We start from the raw sequence: 27,910 nt of genomic DNA on the forward strand, positions 1-27,910 counted from the left end.
ATTGCTAATGTAAGCATTACATTTAATTAAATTTGTAAAACATAAAGGACAGCTTGCAAAATCATTTCATCTTTCTTTTATTTTGCTCTCACATTCGTAAAAAAATTGCCAAGATCCCTGTTCAGCACAGCTTGCTCCCCTTTAACCATCCCATGCTAAACTTAATAGCACCAACCCACTGTTGGAGTAAATAACAGGTACATTTAGAGTATTTCATTAACAGTAACATATAGGAAACTACAGACCATCCATAACAATGAAGACATGCTGCATTCCTCCGGACCAAACATTATACCAGATCTAAACTATCATCGTGTTAACACTGCCATATTATGGAAATGTCTGGAAATAAAACAGTTCACAAATAGCCCTTCAAAATGTGGGCACTTCTGTCATATAAGGTTCAACTAATGTAGAATATTTTGCCAACAAAAAATAATAGCCCTAAAGCAATCTTTTGGGATTTGTGCAGGACTTCAAAAGTGCATTTGAGCTCCGGTGGGTAGCTTAGGTTCAAATAGTATATCAGTCCAAATAACAGAGCACAAGCAATCGCGATGCTCCCCAAACCAGTGAGAACCTCCACACCTTCAATCAGGACACCGATGTCCTCTGGGTCATCTCCAGGCTGTGCATCCTCTTGCTGTATGACATACACTCCCATCACAGTTTGCTCCATGGCTTCAGTGTTGGCCTCAGTGTTCTGTGAAGTAAAATATGACAATATATACATTTGTTTGAGTCTAAATATAGGTGGCAGGAGACTGGAAGCAAAAAAAAAGGTAAATAATTTGCTAATTTCTGATCATAACATTATGAAAACATTTCAAATTTCATGAATAAAAGCACATATTAATCGGTACAATTGGACATGTACCAGAATAATACAGATGCACCCATTACAAATTGTAAAAAGTGAAATGAATTGAATGAATTACATATCACACGAGTAAATGTATGAAATATGTGCTGTAAGTCTACATCTTTGTCACACCGTGTGAATAACTCACCATGTAATCCTTCACAAGTTTCTCATGGTCTTCGGTGAGGTAGATGCACAAGGACTTGAGGATGCATGCTCATCTTGTATGTATTGTGTCATCCTGGGGTGGAAAAGGACATTTATTATGAGAATATTTACCTTTTTAGGTAGCAGTTTGAAAAAAGAACTTGGTAGACAATACTTAGGTCTCAGGAGAGCAAAAGGCAAGTACTCATCTATACAAGATCTCAACCAAATCAGACACAAAATGAGGCAGTCACACACACTTTTTTTCATTCTGATCAAGAAGTTCACCATATGATTTGATCAATTGCTTAATAATCTCAGACCGACGATGTTTAACAACATGATTGTGTTTTGATAAGGTAAAAACAACTTAGGACTTTGTCTACCATTTGTGTAGATATTTCTGCTCATGCAAAGGTCATGATAGGGGCATAAAAACTACTTTATAAGCACAAGTCTAACTATTTTATTACAAACCTTGGAGACGGCCACCATGATGTGTCTCATTTTTCTTCCAGCCACCAGTGCATCGGTCTACTCAGCAAAGAATATAGGTACAGTCAATATGGATCTGAAAAACATGAACAATGCACGTATGACTTGCACTGTCAGAGCACAATATGCAACAGAGAAATGACGTACCAGGAATAAATGAGCTGTTTGAGCACTGTATTATATCAATAGCGAAGAGAGAAACAACTGGTTATCACTATACAACACATTCTTGCAGCATTCTTGATGATGACTTGGCCTCCAGGAAATTGTTACTGGAAAAGTGAATAGTGCAATTCAGCACGCACTTGCTGTGTCTAGTGCACACTTCAAATGGGCTTTGTGAAGTTCCTGTGTTCTACACTCAAAAACACCAGCAGTCACCGACTTAATTTCTGATTTCTTAGCTGTACAGAATCTACAGATGTATTCAACAGAAAAACTTTCCATAAAACCTTGTTGGATATGACACAACTCACAGTTCCTTTAATACACATGTTGACCTATTCAATAATGATGATGTAATGTATAATGCTGAAGTAATTTGTACCTACTATGCTCTCTGGTGATACAATGTTTGTACTGCCACATGCACATCACTGAAATAAAGAGAAATATGCATTAGCAAACGATAATATACCAAACACAAGCCAGTATTGGGTCAGGGGCGTTAAACTTGTGCATCATGCCAACTAGATAACAGATAAACAATAATAGGACAAAAATATGAACTTACCATGTATTGTTGAGGAGGTGCACGGAAATCTCAGCGCATGGGGATGTGGCTTTATTTTGTGATGTATTACTGGTAAAAAAAAATATTTTCAAGTTATTCATATTATTAATATGTAGTTTATCTTTATACACTAAAATGTAAAGGCCGTTCGTCAGCATTAATGCAAAGCACCAGAAAGCAGAAAAACAATGATCTGAACAATATTCCATATAAATAATTCTGAATTAAAAAATGAAATGGGGATATTACAGAAAAAAGACCATGCATATGCAATGACTGTGATAGATTTCATCTTGCTTCTTGGTATTATTTCACATTCAGTTAAATGTGAAAATAGTCTGTCTCTACATGCTGTTGACCCCCGCTATATTGCATTCATCAAAGACACCAAACTCCACTGACAAAAACAGCAATTTTACCGAGCATCTTAAAACACTTCAAACTCACCAAAACCGTCTCGGTTAGTCTCACCACTTTTACAACAATCACCAGTTCCGGTTAAATAGTACGAAACCTATATTTCATGTTATATGTGAAAACATTACGGCTCTACGTGACTTTCCCGCCTACGTCGCGCGTCAGCAAACTTGCGTCGAGAAACAGTGATAACTACGCAGATACTCATGAAACACACCTCATTCAAACTCTACAGAAACCAAATAAAACTTACCAAAACCGCTAGTAAGTTACACGTGAAAACATTCTGGCTCTACACTCTACTCTATGGTTTTCTGTTATATCGTGCTCCTCAAAGTCAGCGAACTCGTAAATCATTTTTCAAACCGCGCAGATAACCAAGAAACACACCTCATTCAAAGTCGACAGCGACAAAATACAATTCACTAAAACAATTCAAATATTTCTCACAGACTATTTATCACTCACACTGCTGACCAGAATAGCCTACATTTATCAAGAAATATATGAATTACTTACCTCACTATCAAGTTTTCCAGAAGATTCCCTCTGTGTCCGCTCGTTAACGTGTCCACGGACTTTTCCGCATGTGGTGGGCGGGCCCTGGAGCATGCGCAATAGCTGATGTAATCAGAGTTGCTGGTTTGATGGACCTCATTCTCATTCGATTGCCATGAATGAATTTAACCCATCAGAATTTTCTTTGAGTCATGTACAACAAACAAGAATGAAGTATTTAATGGACATAATCATGATTTATTCATGTGATGTAAGCATATTATTAGTTTGTCAATCGAATACATGCCTTTGTTGATTTTTTTGAGTGAATGAAGATGGGTTGATGCGGCTCTCCTAACAGAGAGGAGGTGGCGGAGCATGTTCAGCTGACCATTCATCAGCCACACATGAATGTGTGTACCAAACATCCAACCACTCATCCCCATGGTTTGTCCAGGGACTACATATCAAAATAAACACACATGAAGTTTATTCCAGTGCCTGGATCCTCTCGATTCAAGACTCTTCAGTTCAACAATCTATACAGTGTTCATAAAAAAGCTTCAAATCAGAGGTAGATTTAGATTTAGACCAGCTTGTAGATTAAAACCGGTAACTTGGAGTCAGTTTAGTTTTAATTTTTATTATTTTCATTATATATATATATATATATATACTGTATATATTATTATTATTATTATAGTCATCTTCTGACTTTTCCAGCAGGCTTTAGGTACTTTCCATTGAAAACATAAAAGCTCCCACTTTCTTTTTTTAAGATTTCATGAATTTACTGGAATAATAAAAAAGTGCAACCAAGACCACAGTCAGAGTAAGTAAAGTAAAACACTCCATGATATCATACCATGCTTCATGAAGTATGAATTGCTTCGCTTTGATGTTGAATACATTTAGAGGTACTGGCCCTTTAAACACAGAGGCGACGTCCCAATTAAATTCTTGGCGATACTTTGCCATGAAGTCAGGATTTGTCACATTATCAGACTGCCTGCTGTGAATGTTTTGGATATTTTTTATTAGTTTAACGTTTCATCGTGCTAGTTGTCTTTTCAGTTCTCTCTAGTTCTGTAACACACATCGGCATGAACCAGATCATTTTCAAAGGTTTTTTTTTTTCCAACCTGACTTGAACAATTCTTCTGCCTCCAAGTAAAACAGCTTGATTGACTAAAAATGAACCGTTTGAAGTTCCCCTTAAAATGCGGGGCTGTTTGACACTGAGGCTCACAGCTGCGAGACTGTGACCTGCAACACGAGTTGAAAAATAAGTCGTTGCTCGATATTATCACACGTATCACGACAATACAACGTTAAACTGTGACGCCAGAACATCTCTCTCTCTCTCTCCCTTCAAACGGATTACTGAGCTATCTATAGGCGCAAGACTCGATGTTTTAAACATTCCCAAAATCAATCCATGCAAATTTGATTGAAAGGATGTGAAAACTAAATATTTGAATAAGAGGGGTTGTGCATGTTAAGCGTGAAGATGAATAACATGAATACATTATGGCTTTGAGGATTAGCACATTTCCCATAGCCTGTGATGTGGGAGAATTATAGATTTATTTGTTCATCCAATTTGCAGATGCAGAGGTAACAGCTCAGTCACTTAGAAGAGGTGTCACACAGACAAGTGCTAATGTATTCATTGACTGCAGATTACCTCATATCAAAGGTGGGTGCCTGAAAGTGTATCTTATTATATTTGTGTATAAATGTTTTCTCATTGTTCCTATTAGACGTGTGTGTGTGTGTGTGTGTGTATGTGTTCACAACTTGCCAGTCTGAGTGCGTATAAGTGACACCCGTCAAACGTCTAAACCCTGGAGAGGAGAAGCTGTCATGGGAGTGCAGAGCAGGGATGGAGGGATGCAGTGAAGGTGGAGAGAAAGAAACAGTAGAGAAATAATAATAATTGTCTGTGTGTGTGTGTGTGTGTGTGTGTTTATCGAGCAGCAGGGTGCTAACTAGGGCACATTTCCCAAAATGAAGCAAAGCCAGATTTGCAACGAGATTCTTCTTATCTCAGTATTTTTTTTTTTGTCACGTTTTTTTTTTTGCCTCTGCATGAACTGCTGTGTGTGATGCATTTCTCAGCATATCAGCATGCAGATCTACCTCGCTGCTACTGAAGTGCTGCGTTGCTTTAAAGTGAGTGCACTTTGAGTCACTCGACTACATCGCCAACTTGCCAATCAGGCAATTTCTTGATAAAAAAAAAATGAAGTGAGCGTTTCAATCTCAAATAATAAAAAGGCAGAGAGAAAGAGACACATTCTGATACAAACTGGCAGCCATTTGCTTCATCCCCCCCCCCACCAGTCCTCAAAATGCCGACCTCTTTACTTTTCCCACTGAATATTACATGTCATCTTTTCCCTGGTACTTTGTATTTGGCAATGCATTTTTTCCCCCTTTGTTTTGAATTTTTCTAAGCCAGCAATTGTTTTATCTCTCCCCAGGCTGAATGCCTCCGCTGGTTCTGAGCAGGACTTCCAAAGGAAGAAACTGCTATATATTCAAGACAGACAGACTCACCTCAGATTGCTCCAAATTGCATTCATGTTCTCGGCTACGTGTGTTTCAGCGACGGGTTATAAGTTGAAGATTGAATTAGACTCGAGGAACGGAGTCACGAACAGAGAAACATAGGGATGTATGTGTGTGTGTGTGTGTGTGTGTGTGTAAGTGTGGGTCCTGATAGTTTGAGGGAGGGATGTGTTCCATTTGAGGAGACCAGTTTTCTGTGATCACAATTCTGATAAGAATTGTGGGAAACCACACTCACAACAAGCCACACTGGAATACCAACGAGACACACACACACTCTCTCTCTCTCTCTCTCTCTGTCTGTCTCTCTGACATACACATATGCAGATGCATACACACTGAGATGCACACACACACACACACACACACACACACACACACACACACACACACACACACACACACGCACGGCAATGAACGTTCATCCATGTTTCCTCTTCCTCTAAATGCAGCTCTAGAATTTGATTAGGTTGCCTCTGTAATATAAATATTTTCTTGTTGTGCATATAACGCATCCATGGAAACAGAAGGGGTGCATGTGTGTGTGTGCATGTGTGTGTGTGTGTGTTGAAGGCACCTTTGTGCATGCAAGCTGTGTGAATAAATGACTCAATTTACAGTGACAATGTCTACAGAGATGTAGAAAACCAAATCTCAACCAATCAATTCTGTAGTCGCAGAAACAGACTTAAACTCCCGCTGGCTTGTATCTGTCACATATTGGCACATTATGTATTGAACACAAACTGGCAGAGAGTAGATTTTAAAGTAGCTGCCATCAATATTTTTCATAATAACGACATATCGATGACAATGTGAAAGGGATAGCTCCTCGTTATAAACCTGAGGGTTTGAGTAATGGTTAACTGTTGGGTTCACTGTTACCGCATCGTTTCCAGCTGCAGCAGGCAAATGTTTTGTCAGTGAAATCACTCTTAGGTAAAAATGCCTGCTCAGCACCAGACAGCGGACAGACAGTTGGTGACTAGATGGTGAACATAGTGGAGCATTCAGCAGCTAAAGGTGTATATTGGAGTCATCAGGTGGAAGGAAACACGGCTCTAAATGGATGATAATGTTGCTGCTGGATGTGAAAATAACACAAATCAACTCAAAGGTGAAAACAAGTATCATATGGCAATGCCGTGTCCACTTCCCCCGAGTGGCCAAATAAAAATCAGTTACTATCGATTTAAGAAAGATCCTTTATTAGTGGATGAAACCATGAAACAGTCTTAGACCTGAGCTTTTTATTCATGTAAATACATTTATATTTCACAAGCAACTCAAGAGCAGATTTTTTCTCCACCAGTGAGACCAAAACAAAAAGAGACATAATTTCACCCACCAGGAGAACTAAACTCTCTGTTTGTCCGTCTGTCTGCCTCTGAATCTTGCTAGCAGCTGTTGATCTGCCTGCCCCAGTGGCTTCCGCTCTCCATTATCATGTCTGCTGGAGACATGTGTGTAGAAGTCAATAGCTCACCCTGATCCGTTGGTAATACCTTGTGATTGGAGTTTTGGTGTGTGTGTGTGTGTGTGTGTGTTTGCCAACATTCCTGGCAGTGTAAAGAGGGTCCTGCTGAGTTGAATCTGCTCAGACAGGATGCTGGTGTTTAGATACGCACCTGTCTGAAATGGTGTAAAGACTAAATGTATGCACATAAACACACATACTTGTTATAAATATTCTAGTTGGATGTGCTACTTTTATTATTTCAGACTATGATAAATGATATGTGAGACAGTGGTTTTGTATGTGGATTTGCGTGTGTGTGTGTGTAACTGGAGCCCATCTGTTGTTGTGTATGCTGATATGGCAGCTGCATCTGTGGGGAGCTGACTAGCACATTAGGAAAGAACACACACACACACACACACACACACACACTGAACCTGCACATACAGTTCATTTGACACTGTAATTACAGCCAGTGATCATGGATCTATTCATCAACCCTCTTCCTCAGGGCGTCAACTGACCTCCAACATTATCACCATGAGACAGAGGGAGGGAGGGATGGAGGGAGGAGAGGAGGGATGAAGGGTTGAGGGAGGAGAGGAGCTGGGATGGAGAAATCGAGAGAGGAAAAAAAGGAAAGCTGAAAAAATAATGGGTTGCAGGCAAATAGGGGAGAAAGTGGATGGGGAGTGGTATAGAGATTGGCAGGGTACATGTTTATGGGCCTGGAGGTGTGTTTGTTGGGGTGTGATTCATTCACGTCTATCCGTATGTGTGTATGTGTGTGTGTGTGTGTGCGCTTGTGTGTATGTGTGTGTGTGTGTGTGTGTGTCTGTCCAGGCAGTTCACCTTCCACCACAGTCTCTAGTGTTGACCTTACCTGCTGCTTCACTGTTGCATCATTAGGATGAGTTATACACCATTATTGCTCTGCTGCTGTCTATGGCTGCCGGTTGTAAACACAACACAACACAGCACACACAGCACACACACACACACACACACACACACACACACACACACACACACACATGCACACACACACCAAATCATGACAACCTATATGAAAACAGCATGCATAAGTTATGTCCACCAGGCTGTGAGGTGAAATGAGGGAAAGCAATGACGAGTGATCGCGGGACTAGAGACAAACAAAAAGAAGAAAGAAGAAGTTTGTGTGATGATGAGTCTCTCTGCTTTAGTCTGGGTGTTGCTTTTTCTTACAGAACAGAGATACTGATACCATACTTAGATGTAAAGCAACACCCATATATAGAGGATTTTCTAAATGTAGGATAATGGGTTTTAACACACGGTATGAAATTGAACAGTCACATTCTAGTGTTTAAAATAAAAACAGACAATCAGGATGCTTACTTCCCAAGAGCCAGATACGTTGCACTGTAATTCTGTTGTCATGCCAATACAGAGAGTTACGTTACTATAGAAACACTGACCTCACGCAAACAGTGTTTTTTTGCGCAGATTAATATCGACTCCCCTGCTTAGCTTTTCTCTGCAGTATTTCCAGTGTATTATACGTGTGAGAGCTCCCAGCGTATTGTTTTATCTGTACGGCTCCTGCAGCAGACAAGAACAAATGTGCTCCTGATAAAGGCCCGTCCTAATTCAGGGAAACCTAAATACAGACTTTGTTTCGGTTGACAGAGCAACCCACCTTTTTACTGTCATGATTAATCGCCTCCGCAGTAATCAGCATCCTCTCTCACATTTTATGTTATTATATATTTTTTTTTGCACAAACCCCACGGCTTCTTGTTATTGCTGTAGCAACATTTAACGTGTGCACACTGAAACGTGTGGAGACATACAGCTGCTGTCATCTACCCTCAAAGATACCTCAGAGATGCTACATATGTGTGGGCACTATTAGCAAAACTATTTTTGAGTGATGGTGTGTGTGTGTGTCAGCCTCAGTCTGATACATATGAGCCTACTGGGGCCACCCAGGCAGATGCTTCATTTACAAAATTATGCATTTAGGGCAGAGAAATAGGTCTGGACTGGGGGAGTTTAGGAGGGTGAGAGAATGAGACCAGAGAGGACTGAAGCCATCAGCGAGACACCCCGTTGTGATCTCTACATCGTTCCTTTGAAACGTGCGTGTTATTGTGTGGCAGAGTCAAAGAAAGGAAGTAAAAAGGAAGGAAGGAAAGATGCACCAAAGCCCCTTCACCATCTCCAAAGCTCTTTTCCCCTCTTTAAGTATTCATCAAACTGAGGCAGAAGTTTCTGTGGGCAGCTTGGTCCGCCCAGCCTCACGTCACTGAGCGTCTTCTCTCCAAAAAGAAAAGGAAAACAACAGGGAAAGTGTAACGTTCACTCCCCTAATCCCACTTTTACCCTCCTCCATCGCTTTCTCTCTCACAACCGTGTGTTTTTCAGGGTCTCATATCATGGCGGCTCATCTTATAACCCAACATGACTTTTCTTTCAACAAAATATTGAGTGCACAGTGAGAGCTCACAGTGTGCTTCTAAGTGTGTGTTTGCTCCAGCGGCAGGTGTTGGTTTCAGAGTGCCTGAGAGTGAAGTCCTGAAGGGACGGCCTCGACGTGTGTGTGTGTGTGTGTGTGTGTGGTTCTCATAGACCACTTCAATTCCTAATCACCTTTGAGTAACACAAGAGTTTTTCTTTAACCGCTGACACCCGATTGAAGCTTTTTCATCAAAAATCACATCGCTTCTAGTCGGCGTCATAACTCAGTGAAGTGCAAATGGGACTTGCCATTCCCATGGCAACGTCATACTTCATGTGTACGTCAACCGAGAAGAATAATAGCTACAAATGGGGATAAACTCAAAAATAATGTGCCATGCACATGTTTTAATCTAAAGTAACAACAAACAGCATAGTCAGGACTTGCCATAAGGGAATTATAACCGCTTAGTTAACAGGGTTCAGCAGGTTAAATGTATGAAATTGTATGTTTTTGTTTTTACCTCAAACTGCCTATTTATAAAATAGTGCTAAAAACCCTAATTATTTTGCTGTTTGAGACATTTGCATATTATGGTTGATTGATCAATGCATCACAGAGGTGGAAATCACCAATCATTTGGCTGGTTTGAATAAGTGTATTCCATTCAGCTCAACGATTTCTAATCTCTGACTATGCAGATGGCTCCCTTTGTCCCCCTCAAGCTACGAAGTCGCATCACCCTTCAAATGCACTTCAGTACATATGATAGTCATTTTCAACAATTCAGTGGAACAATCAGTCCAAGCTGTCACGTTCAGTTCTGTACAAAACCAGTCTGCACAAGCTCTGAATATAAGGTGGACAGCCAGTTCAGTTTACAGGTTTGGTGTTGTACGAGAAACAATCACAATTTTCTGGAGGCCCAATTCAAAATCGAAGGATAATTAATTAAAATGATACAAAACAGAGAAAAACTGAAAAATCCTCACATTTGAGAAGCTGAAACCAAGTCTTTTGTGTTTTTGCTTGAAAAAATGTTTTTTTTAATAACCCCGATTCATAAGACTAATGCAGACACATGTCGGGAAAGTTACTTAAGTAAAGTAACAAAGCATTGATGTTGATGATGAAGGAATGATGAGAGATGCTGATGTGGAGGAGAAGGAGGGAAAGGATCTAAATATACCAGCTGAGGGCAGTGGAGAGGAGAAAAAGCAGCCGCCCTCTGGAAACCACGGTGTGATGAAAAATTAAGTTGCAAGAGAGGGGAGAGCAGGGGGCGAGAAAGGGGGAGTGGAGGGGAGAGAGGGGAGAGCAGAGGGAGAGGGGGAGTGGAGGGGAGAGAAAGGGGGAGTGGAGGGGGAGAGAGCAGAGGGAGAGAGAGGGGGAGTGGAGGGGAGAGAGGGGAGAGCAGAGGGAGAGAGAGGGGGAGTGGAGGGGGAGAGAGGGGGGAGAGCAGAGGGAGAAAAAGAGAGAAAAAGTGCCTTTGCTGTCGGTCACTTTCACCTGTCTGTCTGGGAGACGGACGGATGAAATCAGACTCTTATTAAAGTGCTGCTGGAAAAGTAGAACCTTCATTCCCCCGTTAGTGATTTCAGAAATGGAATAGCTGCACCCTTTTTCTTCCTAGTAGTTCCTCCTTTGTTTTCTCTCTTTGATGAGACTTTTACTGAACTGCCTCAATTCCTAATGTTGCTGGAGCAGCAAAAAAAAAAAAGGAAAAAAAGGGGTTTTACTTTGAACGGTTGTTCTTCCCTCTGAAGAACAACTATTACATTTGTCAACAAAGGCTTATAACATTGGATGGATTTCCACTTTGCTAGCTGTTAGATAATCCCAGCCAAAAGTCTACAGAAGTCAAAAAACCCCAGATTGAAATTGAATTAAAGAAGCTATTTCTTCCCCCACCCGGGATTATTTTTTTCATCCGTGCTCTCCCATGCCTGACGGTACCATCTCTCCCCCGCGTCAGGGCCCACACACTGGAAGCCATTTGCATTTCGCTTTAATATATTTTCCTAAATTCCAAAGCTTCAAGATCCTACTTTGCATTTGTTTATTTAGTTCAAAGTGTTTCTCTCTGTTATTGCCCAAGAACCTTGCAGAAATTTGAAGTGTAGTCAAAATGTGATAGATATATATATATGAAAGTGTTGTGCTGTGTATTCTATGGAGAGAGCGACTTTGATGTTATTTTTGCAGTGTTAAGCCAGCTTACGGCTATGGTGTAGCTCCCGCCTGTAGGTGAGGGCTGGCAATTCCCTTTTTCTTTTATTGACTGATGCCGTGCGTGATAGAAAAGGCTCAGACAACATAACTGCGTTTACCACCTGGATCTGCACTGTCAGCAGACGCACGCCGCAGCGGTGTGTTGTTCCTGTACGGCGTGCGTGTACGTTGTGCGTGTCTTTGACCTGGGGATGTTTTAGGGACGGCTGTGTCGCGTGTGTGTGTGTGTGTGTGGACGATGGATTTGTAGTGACATCAGGATTTTTTACCTTGCAGTGCAGCGAGTTCTCCAGGTTAGCACACAGCACGCAGCACACAAACAGAGAGGGAGGGGAGATAGATAGAGTGTGACACCCCTGGGTCGAATCGAGCTTTAGGGATGTGTTGGGACACACAGGCAGCGGCAGGCCAAAGCTGATCTGAAAGATGGGAATGTCAAGTCTGTGATGTGCACTCGGCTGAAGTCATAGAACACGGTTGCCGAGTGAAAGAGTGATAAGAGGCAGAGGATTGGATGAGGAGATGGCCAAAAGCTCCCCAGTCCTCATTTTCTCTTAGCTCCTGACACACACACACACACACACACACACACACACACACACACACACACACACACACACACACACACACACAGAGCAATGACTTTCCACAATGCTTGTTAAATTGGAGGCTTAATTTGGAGCCTCCACAGGTCAAATGGAGTGAATTTATCCACAAAGGCCAAACTGTGGATTTCATTAATGAAACACACATGGAAGACGCGCTGCAGGATCAGGGAGGCCTAATCAAGCTGAAACCTCCCGAGGTTGCAATTAGGTTTGGAGAGCCGCAGTCCTAAATCTATAAAACAAACCCTTCCATTAAGTCACAAGAATACGCAGACCTCCTCTGACAAATCATCGCTCTATTGTGTTCCATCTATTCATATTCTGTGTTTCCCCTAAAATGTCTTTCCAGGCCCGGTGGTTCCACCAATGATGGCATGTTGGTGCTTCAGTCAGCCTTCAATGTATATTTGCATTCAAATCTTTGTTCACTCTATATATACAAGACTTGAAACAAATTGAACTCAAGGTGAGGATGACTCATTAAGCTTAGGCATTTATTGCATAAAAATATTATATATATATATATGATTATTTTATATAATATACTTTTTTATTAATATATTAATATATACATTTTCAGAACAAGTACCAATACTAAATTTTCAGCACTTGCCGATACAGAGTACTGCTGTGAGTACTTAATAATACCATTAGTTCTAACAATCACTTTCTGACTGTAACAAATTAAAAATACAACATGATTGCTGATATTTAAACATTCAACTTTGTGTTTTCCTGATACAAACAGAGCAGAGTTTGCAGTAGGGATAATAATAAATAACCGTTTAACCGTGCTATCAGTTACACAGTTAAAAGACATAGTAAAGCCTCAGAGGAGCAGCTTGTCACTTAAAGGAGAATAACAGTCGTCCACCTTAAAGGTCATTCCACCTTAAGTGGTCCTGAGCCGGAGCAGCCAGAGTTGTTGCTTACTTCAGGGCTAACCCCCTTCACTTTAATTATCAGCTGAACGGCTCAACAAGACACAGGAACTTAGCTCGTGTCTAGCTTTTATTCACCGCTAAATAAGCAGAACACACGCTGCTCTGATACGTTCACATCTGTACCGTTACTGCTGACTTTTCATACTCACTCTCTCTCTCCAACGCAAACTCGCTAACATTACGAGTTTGAGTACATGAGCACAGTATCGGACTCGATACCATGAATCGATGCATCCCTCATATTTGGTTGTTTTACACCTTCCTTGCTTGGCCTGCTGGGGGTTCCATTGAAATGGTGCACCACCATGCCTGTAACACGAGGAAACACTGATACTCATCTACTGCTGGGTGCTAGCTTGGCTACCACACATTTATTGTGTATGGCTGTACAAGCATTTCCCAAACTCCCCAAAAACAGACATTAACGCCCACTTTGGCTGTGCTGAGGTGAGAAAGGAGCCTGTTTTTTTTCTGTCACTTTCCATGTGAAGAGGCGAGTGCAATACTGTGAATGTTAATTGTCTGTGCATGTGCAGCTCCTGGACCAAAGGACCATGACTTAATGACCAACTGACATTGCCATTCCCAGAGCCATGCCTGGCTACAAACAAATCAGCATAAATCAGTAGATTAGTTTTCCTTGGTTCAGACAGATCAGTGGGTTGAGATTCTCCACCTACGTTCACATAATATAATATTGATGAGGAAAAAGTAAGTCCTTTTTCATAAAATATGCACAGCGTTGCATTTTTGATTTTTAAAGTTGAGTAGGCTTCACTTGCAAACATGTGTAGGAGGGCAAATTACTGCTAATAAGTAGATTTCATCTGGGTTTAAAATGAATACGAGAATTTCAGAGTGCTAAGGAAAACTCCTTCATACCGGTTTCAAAGTGAGTATTTTAAATAAAAAAATGTAAGAACTCTGCAGAGAAATAAATATCGAACAACGAAGTCAAACGAGTTAAAGACAACAATTAACTGTGACAACTTGTGTCAGAGGTTGACTTGTGGAAGTGGCGAGCGGTTGCTATGGTTACCATAAAGTCAGAAATCAGCTGGTATAGCGGACACTTTAGTAAGACCAATACACATGAGCGCCCCCTCTCTCCTGCTTAAAGCTGGAATATTGGCATTAATGGACGAGAGGCTAGATCTTTAACCCTCTGGGGTCGCCCGCGTTAGTCACCTACGATTGCAAAAGAACTCACGTCATGATTTTAATAAATTAACGTAATAAACGGATATATGTAGCAACTAGCAACTCTCCTGCAGCGCAGTGTTCAGCTGTTACAACGAGCCATCTCTTGTTCTTGTAATCCATCCAGGGGATTGGCAATCCATCAAGGAAACAGGTGAAATAATAAAAGTGATACTTTATTGTTTTATGTAACGGTATACATACAAACCCTTCTTTAACATAACTGTTTTGGTGATTGACACTGCTGGCAGACATGTTGATTCTTCCCTCTCCAATCGCTGTGTGATTAAGTGGTGAACACTGAAATACAAACTGTGCTAACTGCCTGTAAAGTCGGACCGTCCTCGAGCCCCGAGGTTCTGGGCTTGAAGCAGATACTCGACTCCTCTTTGCAGTCATCCCAACATTTCAATATCTGATGAGTGAATTATATCAGTTTCAGAACCGAATAGCGATATCAGATCGGCTTGGTCCCAACTGTGAACCTTTATTTCCTCCCCTGTCCTCCATCCTCCTAATGTTCTCTTTGGTTCCTCACCTCCCTCTTAAGCACTCATTTTCTTCCCTTTCATCTTTCCCTTCTATCATCAATGTCCTTTTCAGGCCTCTTGACAATATCAGATAATATCATCCATTTCTTTTGACGCTGGTACTTTGAATAGCACAGCAAGCTACAGTGAGCACCCTGATGACCTTCGCCTTGGTACCACTCCACAGGACATTGAGCTACTCAGGATGAATAAGATCCACATCTACTGTAATAATTCATAGTCATACAAATGCATAGGTTTGTGTGACGGAGGGCACGCTCCCATCGACACACACAAAACACACACAAACAAGGTAAAAGCTACACTGCACTTGGTGTTAAAGTATTTTCTTTGAGTTCTGGCCCAGTTCATGTTCACACAACAAACTGACTAAACAATAACTGTTTTGGTGATTGTCCGCCTGCATCAGGACCCCCATGAGAACATCTAATTTTATTAGGTGCTTTATTATTATCATAAGACTGCAAATATAAAGCATGTTATGAATAATTACTAGGGGCAATGTGCTGTCAGACTCTGGAGCATTATGCTTGATGTCTGTTTTAAACTGTCTTTTGTTGTTGTATTTTTCTGACAATTTAAACCAAAGAAAGAAAGAAAGAAAGAAAGAAAGAAAGAAAGAAAGAAAGAAAGAAAGAAAGAAGTTTTGTGAATTCTGTTTGAGCAACACCAGCATTTTATTGAACCATCTCCTGAAACTTGGGGACGATGAAAACCTCCAGTTTACAGTCTGGCTGAATCTTTATTTCATACTGTTTGATAAACCAATTAAATATTTCATCCCAGACATGATTCAGTACTGGACAGTGCCAGAAAGAGTGTGATAGTGATCATTCGGCAGCATCACATCGATCATATGGGAGAAACTAATTCAAATATCTCTTTCGGTTCAGTTTTAGAATCATGCAGTCTGTGTAAGACTTTAAATTGAATTTGTCTCTAGCTACAACTGATAGAACAGCTCTGTGTACTGAACAGGCCTTCCTCTCACGGTTCATCCCATTCTTTGCTCCCAGGCGGAGTTTGTTTAAACCAAACCAAACAGATAAGGTCTGTAAGCACCCTGAAAGTGGTTTATAGCGTCGCAACATGCCGCCTCAGAACTATTTATTCTCATCTCTATTCCTCCATATTAAAAAATAACACACTAGATGGATGAGAAATGATGTGGTGACACCGTGAGAGAGAGAGAGAGAGAGTGAGAGAGAGAGAGTGAGAGAGAGAGAGTGAGAGAGTGAGTGAGAGAGTACAGGCATCCCATTCTCCAAATGGCGTATATCTCAGGGAATGGAAACTCCTTGAATATTAATGTATTTCCACCACATTTTTTCTCATCGACCGTTGGGAGATCAACCAGAACTCACATGCCCATGAGATGTCTGTCCAGCTTTAGCTAAGATGCATACAAACACACACACACACACACACACACACACACACACACACACACACACACACACACACACACACACACACACACACACACACACACAAATAGAGACTGGAGATATGGAAGGGAAGCTGATCAGCCTCACAGAGCGGGGAGGGCATTCCAATGGGACTAATTAAAGGGATGGAACAGACTGCAGAACTCATCGGAGACCGCTACTCTTTCTCCAACTCCATCTCTTCCTCCCCCTCACTCTCCCTTTCTCTCTCGCTCCTATGTGTTCGGTTAATGAAAGCTACATCATTCAGGGTTATAGGATCCAATGCTGCTTAGCCACAATTTACACCTGCACATCCGATCAGGATTTCTCACTGATGCCTACGAGGGTCGGGAGGGGCGGATGGAGATATTATCTCAAACACAACGAGCGGCCTTTTAAATAACTCGAAAGTAAACCTGCCACCGTCATTGTTAAACTGTCAAGCAACTGACATAGTATAAAGTGTGCGACAGTCGGATCGGTGGCGGCAGATGAGTCAAAGAAACGCGGGACTTCACCCAGCTGTTTATTTTAAAAATACACCGTGTATGCGAAGAGTGCAAACAGACACGCTGACCCCGACACTTCCAAAACTGACGCTAGAGGGGTAACTAGAGAATCATATAGTTTTAGGCCCAAGACCAGTGACCGAGACGAGTCAGGAATGAGAATGCACTGAACAGCTTCCTCCCCCACCTCCTCTCTCCCTCTCTCTCTCTCCTGTTGTTTTTCCAAATCCATTTCTATACACACCCACTCATTTCTGCGGCAGACAGACCAAACAAACCAGCCAATATGAAGTGGCACTACATCATCACAACACTTGCTGTGTGTCTAAATAAGCTGGAGAGGAAGCGGGGCAGCGTCTCTGTTCTGTCTCCTAATTATTTACTAGCGGAGCATACGGTGTGTACGGGAGGAGGGAAGGGAGGAGAGGATGTAGGAACAAGGGGTGAATGGAAGAAAAGAGAGAAAAAAAGCGTCAGTGAAGCGTATATGTGTATGATTCTCTGTATGTGATGCCCTCCAACCAGAGAAAGCCTTGGCTCAGCCTGTCTGGCTTTGCAGCTTCTCCCAGCTCTAGAAATGCATGGCTGCATAGTCAGATGACTCACACACCCAGCTCAGAACTCAAGCCAGGGCTTAACACACAAACACACACACACACACACACACACACACACACACACACACACACTTCCTCGTGGCATAAGTGCACACACATTCACACAGATATATGCCCAAATACATGTGCACAAATAAATCAGCAGATACTGAGACCCAACCAGGCATGTGCATAATCGCATCTGCACTGAGCTAATCTGCACAGACTCTCACACAAACCTGGAAAGTTTGGTTTGTTTTACTTACATCATCACATATCTGCTCAAAAGTATTTCACATTTTTCGCTTCACCTCCGCTGGAAAATGAAATCAACCACAGTGGAAAGTATTTATAGAGTGACATGAGCCTAGGGTTGTTAATATTGAGAAACTCCCCCCCCCCTTTCCATGACTATAAGGAGTTACCCACTTCCTGTTTAATTTTCATGTCAACATGGTGTTTAAGCTAAAATGGGTTGTTTGTCATCATGTTGTATCCCAGTTTCACGCTGGTATGAAACTAAATATGTTGCAAAATGCAAGAGCTTGTAGACTTAAGACTCAATTTTTTACCCGTGTGAGCTGAATTTAAAGTCAGAAAGAAACATGTGAGAGAAAAAAAAAAGTGAATTTATAGGTTGAGTTTTTGACTAAAAGAAAATAAATCAGAAGATGAGGCGCTCCTTTTCTCTGCTGTCCCTGATGTGCTGTCCTCTGTCTGTGAAGTTACATCCGCGATGGCACACAGCCAGGGTTTCTTTCAAAAGCTTTGTTTCCATAGACTGGTGCTGTGATTAAGGAGTACATCAACACCACAACCTCACATCCCTTATTTACTTTTGACCTTTGGAATATAGGCTAATCTACGAAGGAAAGGGTCTTTTCATGACAGGTCAAAGATGATTATTCAATGGTTGTATACCTTTTTAAAATGTGATTCTAATTGGATTTCATTTATGCGATATAATGTTATTTAGGATATCAAATGACAAGCATCAAAATCCAAACAGTGTATGAGCTCTCTCCCTTCATCAATGTAACGTACGTTAAACACGTTCCTGTGACTTCAAATTCATCTCACATGTGTGAATATTTTACAAGTGCAAATTTTGTTGTTCATGTTCTCACATCAAGTCCAAAGACATCAAGTCACCTCTTGCATTTTGCAACATATTTACCTTCATAGTTATTTATTCACACATGTATACTAACTTATTTACGAAACGGTTTCCGTAGTGGAGGCAGAGTTTGTGTCTCGTCTGTTGTGGATGTTTCCGTGCTGCTCAGTGCTCAGAATACAAAGTGCTTTAATCATATGCATCCCTACTCGCCACTTGCAAACACCTGCCAGCATTCGCAAAACTAGAGACACAAAACAAGACTTTCTTTTGTGTGTTTTTGAGTGTTTATATTCATCCTTGTTTGCATCCTACATAGAATAAATTATTAATATATATATATATATATATATATATATATATATATATATATATATATACATTGTTAAAAGTTGGTGACAAATAATAATTTTGTCCGTGGTTTCTTTTGTTTTTCCAAAAAGAAAAAAAGAGGTTTATTTTCACCAGAAGGTGGGTTTTGTGTCAGACAGATATTTGGCAGACCCAAGGAGTCTAAAAGCCTTGAAATGCTTTGGTTTGGATTACAGTACTCTTAGCTCAACATGTGCCATCTAAATATAAAACACAACAGACACAGGAGTTAATCTCTGGATGGCGATGCTGTGGAACACATTAACAGAACTTGGCTCATCTCCGTTTTTGACGTTATTCTTCTGTTTGCAGCCAAGATAGAGAATTAAACAGAGTTTCCAAACCTACAAGCAATGATAATCCCCTACTTTCTGTCCTTTATCCCTTTGTTTCTCCCTACTTGTGTCTTCCATCTGTTTGAAGGAAACAATCTGCATAAATATTTTTCTCCTGTCTGTGTACATTTTGTTTCTATACATTTTACAGTTGGAAAGTTGTCCAAGGTTTAAGCATTTGTGATTTAACAAGACAGATCCTACAGTCATGTTCTGCTCTGTGAGGCCGTTTTAGCTAAGTGCTAATATAGCCCGAGCTTCACAGCCTAGCATGACTATGAGGCTGTGTTAGCTAAGTGCTAATATAGCAGAGCTTCACAGCCTAGCATGACTATGAGGCGGTGTTAGCTAAGTGCTAATATAGCAGAGCTTCACAGCCTAGCATGACTATGAGGCCGTGTTAGCTAAATGCTGAGATAGCAGAGCTTCACAGCCTAGCATGACTATGAGGCCGTGTTAGCTAAATGCTGAGATAGCAGAGCTTCACAGCCTAGCATGACTATGAGGCCGTGTTAGCTAAATGCTGAGATAGCAGAGCTTCACAGCCTAGCATGACTATGAGGCTGTGTTAGCTAAATGCTGAGATAGCCACAATGACGTTGCCGACATAATTATAACAATGTTATCTGCTTATTAGCACTTAACACAAAGTGCAGAGGCTGATGGGAATGCCATGCATTTATTGGATATTTCATCAACTGAAACATTTCTATTTTGACCCTTGATGGTGCTATATGAGTCAAGGGATCACCAAAATTATTAAAATTCAAGCTGATGGAAACATGATAGAATCCATCCAATAGTTGTTGAGAAATGTCACTCAAAGCCACACATTTTTAAGCTTATTGTGGTGCGAGAGGAAAGCGAGAGGTCAGGAGTTTACATTATTAGAAACATAATCTGGAAATCATCACGGTCTGTTCACATTTTGACCCAATCCATGAAGGTTGTGTTGAGATATTTCACTGGATAATTGAAAACTCTGACTTGCTTGTAGCGTTATGGCAATGGATCACATAAGACATTAAATTCATCTGGCTAGCGTGGCTAATAAGGCAGTAAGGTAGAATATGTCTGAAATCACATCCGCTCATCTGCTTAAAAAAAAGTTGAAAAACAGCAATGCAATGTGCAGTACATTCTTTGGTTTATGCATGTTTCCTAACAGCGTTTTCTTTCCCTCCAGAATGTGGGAACGGGGTCCTTGCATCTGCGGAGTAGGTGTGTGGAGCCTACTGCTGTCCCTCTGTCTGGCCTCCCTCACACAGGCACACAGGAGCCACACAGGTACGTAAACGTGTGTGTGTGTGTGTAACATATCTACTGCTGCCATTCATGGTATTGGATCTATCGTGGATTACCACTGCAGGCAGCCTCTGCAGCCAATTTATTTTCACGTGTTGTAAAGCACCACCCGAGGGAATGCAGGGGTCGGATTCACAATGAAATACGAGACCACAGAGGCCGGTTACCAGGAAAGAACGCACAAAAAAGTTATTTAATAAAAGGAAGGGGAATACGAGTAATCCAACAAGAAAAGGTCTTCTCAGTTCAGGGGGCTTTCACATCTTCGCAGTCCCCCATCGGAGCGGGGCGTCTTTACAGAATGCCTGTAGGTTACAGCACGCATGGCGAGCAGTGAGCCTTATGGATTAGAAATCCCCGGCTGCGTGACACCCCTCCCATGTGAACCAAGTGGCTGAGTCACTGGCATGATTGAGCCCGGGGGCCTCTTACTGCTCTCCAGTTGGTTTCTCATGTGGAGGTTGGGTGTCTTTATCTCTCTCTCCGCTTTGTAATGATGTGTGAGAATTACTTTCCTCTGGGAAAAAGTCAACATTTTAATAGAGAGCACAACATACCTGCTACCTACAGTGTATATGAGAGCTTATATAAAGAGCGTTTTATGTGGCCGAGGAGTTAGTTAAATCATGTTCGGGGTAACTACGGGGGTCATAGTTAGTGATGGTTATGCTAATATTCTGCCCCCTACATGTATAGCGAGGACAAAAAAATAACTTAAATATAGAGAAATGCATTGAATTAAATCTGTTGTGGTGGAGGTGTGATTACATTATATTAAAATATATTTTCAATATTTTGTCCATACTGTCAAAAGTGGTGAAAAAATCAGTCTGGCTGTCTATTGGTTTATAAAAGGAAACCACACACGTTGTATATACTGTAGAAATATGCAGATCATGTTAGCACTGTTCCTCCTTCGGAGCAGAAAGCAGACAGAACCAGGGACGACATTTCTGGACAAAAACAAAGTGGACAAAGACAAAACCTCCCGAGGACACAACCGGGACGTGATGATGGTCCGCCTCTGCATCCCGTCTTCGGTTTGACCGCGTACGGAAGGCAGCGATGGCTCGGGAATGTTAAGCTCTGCCTTTGGCTTTCATGTCGTGACAAAGTGGCGTGCACCAGCTGCCCTTCGTCTGAACCGGTTGTCTTTGTCATTGTTGTCACTGAGCGTCTAACGTCACTGGAGCTAAAGATATTTATACTGCAGCGAGTGTGTCTCAACATCTGCCTCGTTTGGATGTTCCATTAGCGGATGACTGAAAGGCAAAAATGATTGATGAGTCGGAGTGTCTTCTTTAATTCTTTAAGAAGGATGCAGCATCTGGACAGGTAGCGTGCGAGTCCGTTGGCCTTCTGTGTGGAAAGGGAACGTTTCTCATAATCTTATCACTTCTCAGAGACGACAAGGTTTTTTACCTGAATTTATGCGTGTGTGTTCTTGCTGGAATGCGAATACCTATAACCACAACTGTGTGTGTGTGTGTGTGTGTGTGTGTGTGTGTGTGTGTTTGTGTGTGTGTAAGAGACTCTGCCGGGCATTATTTCCTCCTCTCAAAGGGATTTTTTGACAAGGCAAGGGCAAACATTTTCATAAATGGAAGGCTGGTGAAAAGACATAGAGAGGACCGAGATGCTCGCTTATTGCGGTGTATCGCCGGGCTTTCCGTTAAGTGCTGAGGTTCGCACAAAGCAACGAAAAACACTGTAAACACCGGGTAAGAGACATGAAGGGCAAAGTCACCAGATGAGAAAAAGGTTTAGCAGTTTGGCTTTGTGCTTTTGAAGATTCTATCACGGCTATTTTATCATACCATCCTCTGATATAGTGGCAGCGGCGGTGGAGGTGTCGATGCTTTAGGGCGACATGCGGCGTGTCCGTGTGTGATCGGGACTGTGTGCCGCCCGTGTGCTCCTGTTAATGGGTGATTGATTGCAGAGTAAGTTGTAATCAGGGAGTTACAGCGTGATCCAGTTGCAGGTTGTCTGAGTGGCGAAAAACAGAGGAGTAATCAGATAATTACTAAATACAATCCCTTAGGTCACTCCAAGGTTGACGGTCTCACACACACACACACACACACACACACACACACACACACACACACACACACACACACACACACATATGCAGGAATGTAGAGCATATTTTATTGTGATATTATTGGACTGAGGGAATGACTGGTTGCTGCATTTACTTCCTCCCCCCCAGAAAAACTCTATTTTGTGGCCAAGGTTACACCAACGATTGTGAGTATTTAAAAATAAATTGAAATCATTTGAAGTCTTATATTAGTTTTTTTTTGCAGAACGTGTAAACTATCTACATTTTAAAACTCTAATTATTACAAGGTGCACTAAAAAAGGTGATAGCTGGCCACATTCGCTCGATGTTTGTCCTGAGATAACTTTTGTTGTGATATTACACGATAAATATAATTGAATTGAAGCCATGGGAGAAATGGGAGTTCTGCTTTAGCCAACACTACAGTCAATAGTGGTTTTTTTGAAGATGCATACCTTGCAAGATGTTCAGGTCTTTTATTACTCCTGCTCGACTGTCTTTCACATTAAGTCCTAAAAGCCTGTATGTGTGTTTTTGTGTTCTTGCCACCTGCTCAAGATGCATGTGCTCACAAGACAGCTGTGGCGACCTCAGGAGGAGAGTGGAGGTGGCTGAGAAGTGGCAAAAGAAGTCTCGCTGTGTGCTTGAATGTGTGTGTAAGCGTGTTTGTGAATATGTGTGTGTGTGTGTCCTAGCTTCTGCTCACCTTTTATTCTCTAGATTTTTATCTCTCAGGCCAGAACAGAAAAAGATGCTTCTCCTTTGCCATCGGTGCCTCTCCATCTGTTAACCCATCCATCCTCCTGTCCTTTTCTCTTATTCACACGCTTTATCACACACATCACTACAGAACCGTGTGGAAATTACAGGCTGCATGCCCGGACCACAGAGCTCTAGCACTCTTTGCGGACTTCAGATCTCCTGCAATGAAGACATCTCGTTTGTGGACAGGCCTAAGTGTGTCAGTGGCTTTGCCAATCGTCTAGGAGAAACAGCTTGGCTTGGGTTTTGAAGTAAAGCGGAACGCGATTATGCTGATCACTTCACCACACACTGTCGAGTCATTGATTCTCAGTCCATAGGCTGCGATCTCCACACATCGTCACCGATTAGAGGCTGCAAGGAATTTAACTTACTCTGAAAGGCACTTTATTTGCCAAGGAGAGGAATGCGGCTGTAAGGACGACGATGTGTAGGTATGCTAAGTTGCATGTGCTAAAGCGCTCTCACACAAGCTCAGATGGACATGCGCATCCAGTCAGGCGTGCACACGAGCCTGCAGTGAAAGAACACGCACAAGCACATGCACACACGCTTACATGCATGTACACTCCCTCTCTAATGTGATACGTGGGGACAGGCTGTCTGCCCTCCTTAAAGGCTGCTCCACAGCAGAGCTGCACTCCATGTTGGGTCTACGACACGGCTCCATTTGTGCTCGTTAAAGATTCAAGCTGAAAATGACAAATTTGAAATTTGTAAAAGAGGGAACGTTCTTGTATGTGAGAAAGAGAGGCCACTCTTATTTATTATTATTAATAATTTATTGAAATCAACTAATTATTAGTAGTGGCACAGATAATCAAATCAACCAAAAACACATTGCTGAACTTAAACAGGGGTTTGCAGAATACTGATCTTTGCAGGGATGTAGTAAACCAATCTGGATATTTCCTTTGTGGAACTGAGAAGGAAGACATTTACCTTTTTTACTGCTGACATTTGAATTGTTCTGGTTGTTCTGGCAATTCCTATTTCTGCCAGTCCATGGCTGTGACATTTGAACGATGACCCACATCTGCATGTTGTTGTTTCTTAAATTATAATATAAATAATATAAAGATACGCTATTGCTATTCACACAATAAAGCAGTTGATACAAATAAACAGAAACAGTGCCATAAACCTCCATACACCACAGAGCGCATAGGAAGAGATAAGACTTACAGCTGGGGCGTTAAATTAAAAACTGGCAGTTAGAGCAGGTAACTGGGGTACGATATCGAGAGGGATTTGATTTGATCACTCAGAAGTGACTTTGACAGCAACGAGTCTCTCAGGAACCACATTTGTCATGTGATGCCGCCCGCTGCATTTGGTTTACAACGGTGCCTCCAGCTCAAACGTGCACCGCGTTGTCTAGCTACAACTGGGACATGCTACTTGAACACTGGTGCATTGATATGAACAATTAGAAATTAAGTTTTAAATATGCAGTCCACTTACATTTTCACAATAATTAACAATGATGAAACGAATACATTGTATCTCAGTACGGGAAAACGTTTATAATAATGTTAATAGACAAGATGATGGGAGTTTTCCTGATCCAACTGAAGGGTCTAAGGACAGATTTTCTAAAGCCTCTTGAGACATATTTGGGATTTGGGATATAGGGCTGTATAAATAAAATTGACCTGACATGATGAAGATAGAAAGTAGTTTCAACACCTCTTATGGTCCAAACAGTTCATGGCACATTTAAAAATGCTCGTAGTTAAACTTTGTTCATCTTAAAATTACATTTACATCAAACTGAAGAGTGGTGACCTTTGGCTCATTGTCTTAGCAACCAAAGATACCTGTTAATTATGAGCTGCCCATTTGTTCATCATTATGAGTGTTATACAGCCGCTGCCTCCCTCCCCCTTCTTTTCTCTCTCGCTCCACTTCAATTGGTGTTGACAAATTCCAAGGAACTACATTTGCATAAACTCACCTTTGCCAATCAGTGTGTCCTTGGTAACGCATGTGTTGTTTTAACCATGATGTAAGCCGTTTTAACGTGCCAGGGGAGTATTTGATTACCAGGCACTATGGCCTTTTGTCATCTATCACAGGATTATGTTTGGGGTTTATTACGAGTCACACATGTTTCTGTCGCACATTCGCGGGATGTGGAGATGATAAATATATTCTCTAATATATATCAAGCAGATTGTTTCCTGAAATATTGAACATGAGGAGTGTGTTTATTGACGCTATTTCCCACCAACTGCGGAAAATGAATATCTATGAAAGTAGAAAGGTGATGCTAGACAGCGAGATGCACTCTGCTCGGAGTAGGTATGATTCATGGCGTACGCCTGAAGAACCAGGTCGGCAGATAAACAAAAGCGGACCGTGAGTGTGATTGGGTTACTAAGGACAAGCAATGTGCTGTGAATATGTTTAACTATGTATTTGTGCCTTCTGCCTTTGCCACTCATGTGTGTGTTTGACTGTTTTAGAGCGTTGATCTAAGATGATACATAGGTTCATAGGATGAAAAAACAAAAGTCTATTGTTGATTTAGAAACCTCACAGTCTAAGAGTCTAAGAATGTAGACTAATGGAAATGTGGGATTCCTTATTGTATAGGAATCCACTATAATTATCTTTTTATTGATTCCATAAAAGAAGATGAACCAGTTTAACAGGTATCATTTTTACTATATTCATCATCTTAGCTGACGTGTGCTAATTAGGCACAAACCCCGAAGTTAACAGCTGAGGCTGTGGAAGGTCATCCGTTTTGCAGGTATTTGGCCATGAACAAATGGAAATGTAGAGCTGGTGATGGTGCAAAAAGTAAAGTCATCAATCACCAAGGTTACTACAACTCATCTTAAAAAAAAAAGAAATGACAGCCAAACAATAGTCATTGAGACATTTCACTAAAACCAACACCTTGACTGAAGTTCATCCTGCAAGGAACATGAACGTCTGTACTAAACGTCAATCTGACCCACGTTAACCCAACGATGTCTTTTTGCACTGTTGTATGAAAGGCCTGACAGACAGGAGTTTCTGTAAGGATACAGTTAGAATAAACAATCCCAGTCAGAATCCGCCATAGCAACACAACAACAGACAATCTGAGAAAGCTGCAGAGGAAGATGCAGAGGAAAGGATTTACAAACACAAATGTTGAACCCTGAGAGTTAACACGAAAAGCATTTACAGTATGTGTCTGGGTGCTGATGCCACTGTCCAATTAAGTTTGTATTAATTGGTGTAAATGAAGAGTTTCCTCTGGCTGCACGGTGAGATTACCTCATCGAGGCCCTCTCATTGCATTCATTAGCGCTAATCGTTACCTGTTAGCTCACCAGCCAACCCTGCACAGACCCAGCTTGGTACATCTCTATGTTTTCTTAAGTAAAACTTAAGCCTTTATTGGCTCTCTGCCTTTGGTGAAGCCACTAAGTGGAACTAGGATGGTTACAACAGGAGTGCAGTTTAAAATTTTGGCGAACCACAGGGAGACACATTTAATACAGTAATGACTAATTAGCCCTGATTGCAGTTTTTACAAGTCATCAAGTAATTCACCTTCCATTAATTCCGTGTATCTTTTGGTCTCCCCCGACTTTCAAAGGCTCTCTCCGTCCTCGTTCCGCTGCCACTCCTTTCCTCGCTTTCGGCCTCTGTTTCATATTCCCTCTCTCCTCCTCTTCCCAACTTTTACTTTATTTCACAGCTATTAAACCAGGAAATTTCAATCAGGTAGCACAGCGTGAATTTCTGCAGGGGCCGGAGTGAAAGAGCAAACTTTTATTTAATGCAGCCGTTCTTTCTTTTCTCCTCTCCACCTCCATCCCCGACTCTCTTTTATTCCGCGGCTGAACTCAACCTTGGCTCTTTATAGTTTATGATTCAATTTCCAATTTGTCCTCCAGAGGTATTTGCCTGGTGGGTGGTGCGGCGGTTTTGTTCTTATGTGTTTGTACAATACTCGCCTTTGGTATTCATAGGAACACAGTCTTATGGATACACGCAATTTGAATTTTCAATTCTGCGCCTGTAATTCTTTTTGGCTCTATTTTACATGAAAGTCACATCGAGGTTGGAATCGCTCTTTCAAGTGAGCTCTCGGTAAACAAGGAGAGATGCTCTGAAATATGTATAACCAATACATACCATTTCCTTTCATTAGCGTCAAGGAAGACCAGAGGATCTTAGTTTGGGACTTGAAGGTTGTTGGTTCAACGCACTCTCTCAGACAGAAAAGCTCAAACTACCAAAGATCACCA

General features: G+C 41.4%; 1 protein-coding gene across 1 annotated transcript in view; it reads left to right on the top strand.

Moving 5' to 3' along the window:
* LOC311016830 (chemokine-like protein TAFA-2) overlaps positions 1–27,910 on the top strand; it is a 75,262-nt gene that overhangs the window by 17,762 nt on the left and 29,590 nt on the right. The window contains exon 2 of the mRNA XM_084014791.1: positions 20,709–20,809. Coding sequence (XP_083870917.1) covers positions 20,710–20,809 — 100 coding nt within the window. The 5' untranslated portion in view covers position 20,709. The remainder of the gene's footprint in view (positions 1–20,708; positions 20,810–27,910) is intronic.

Source organism: Eutrigla gurnardus, assembly GCF_963514095.1.
Source record: "Eutrigla gurnardus genome assembly, chromosome: 8".
NCBI classification, from domain to species: Eukaryota; Metazoa; Chordata; class Actinopteri; order Perciformes; family Triglidae; genus Eutrigla; species Eutrigla gurnardus.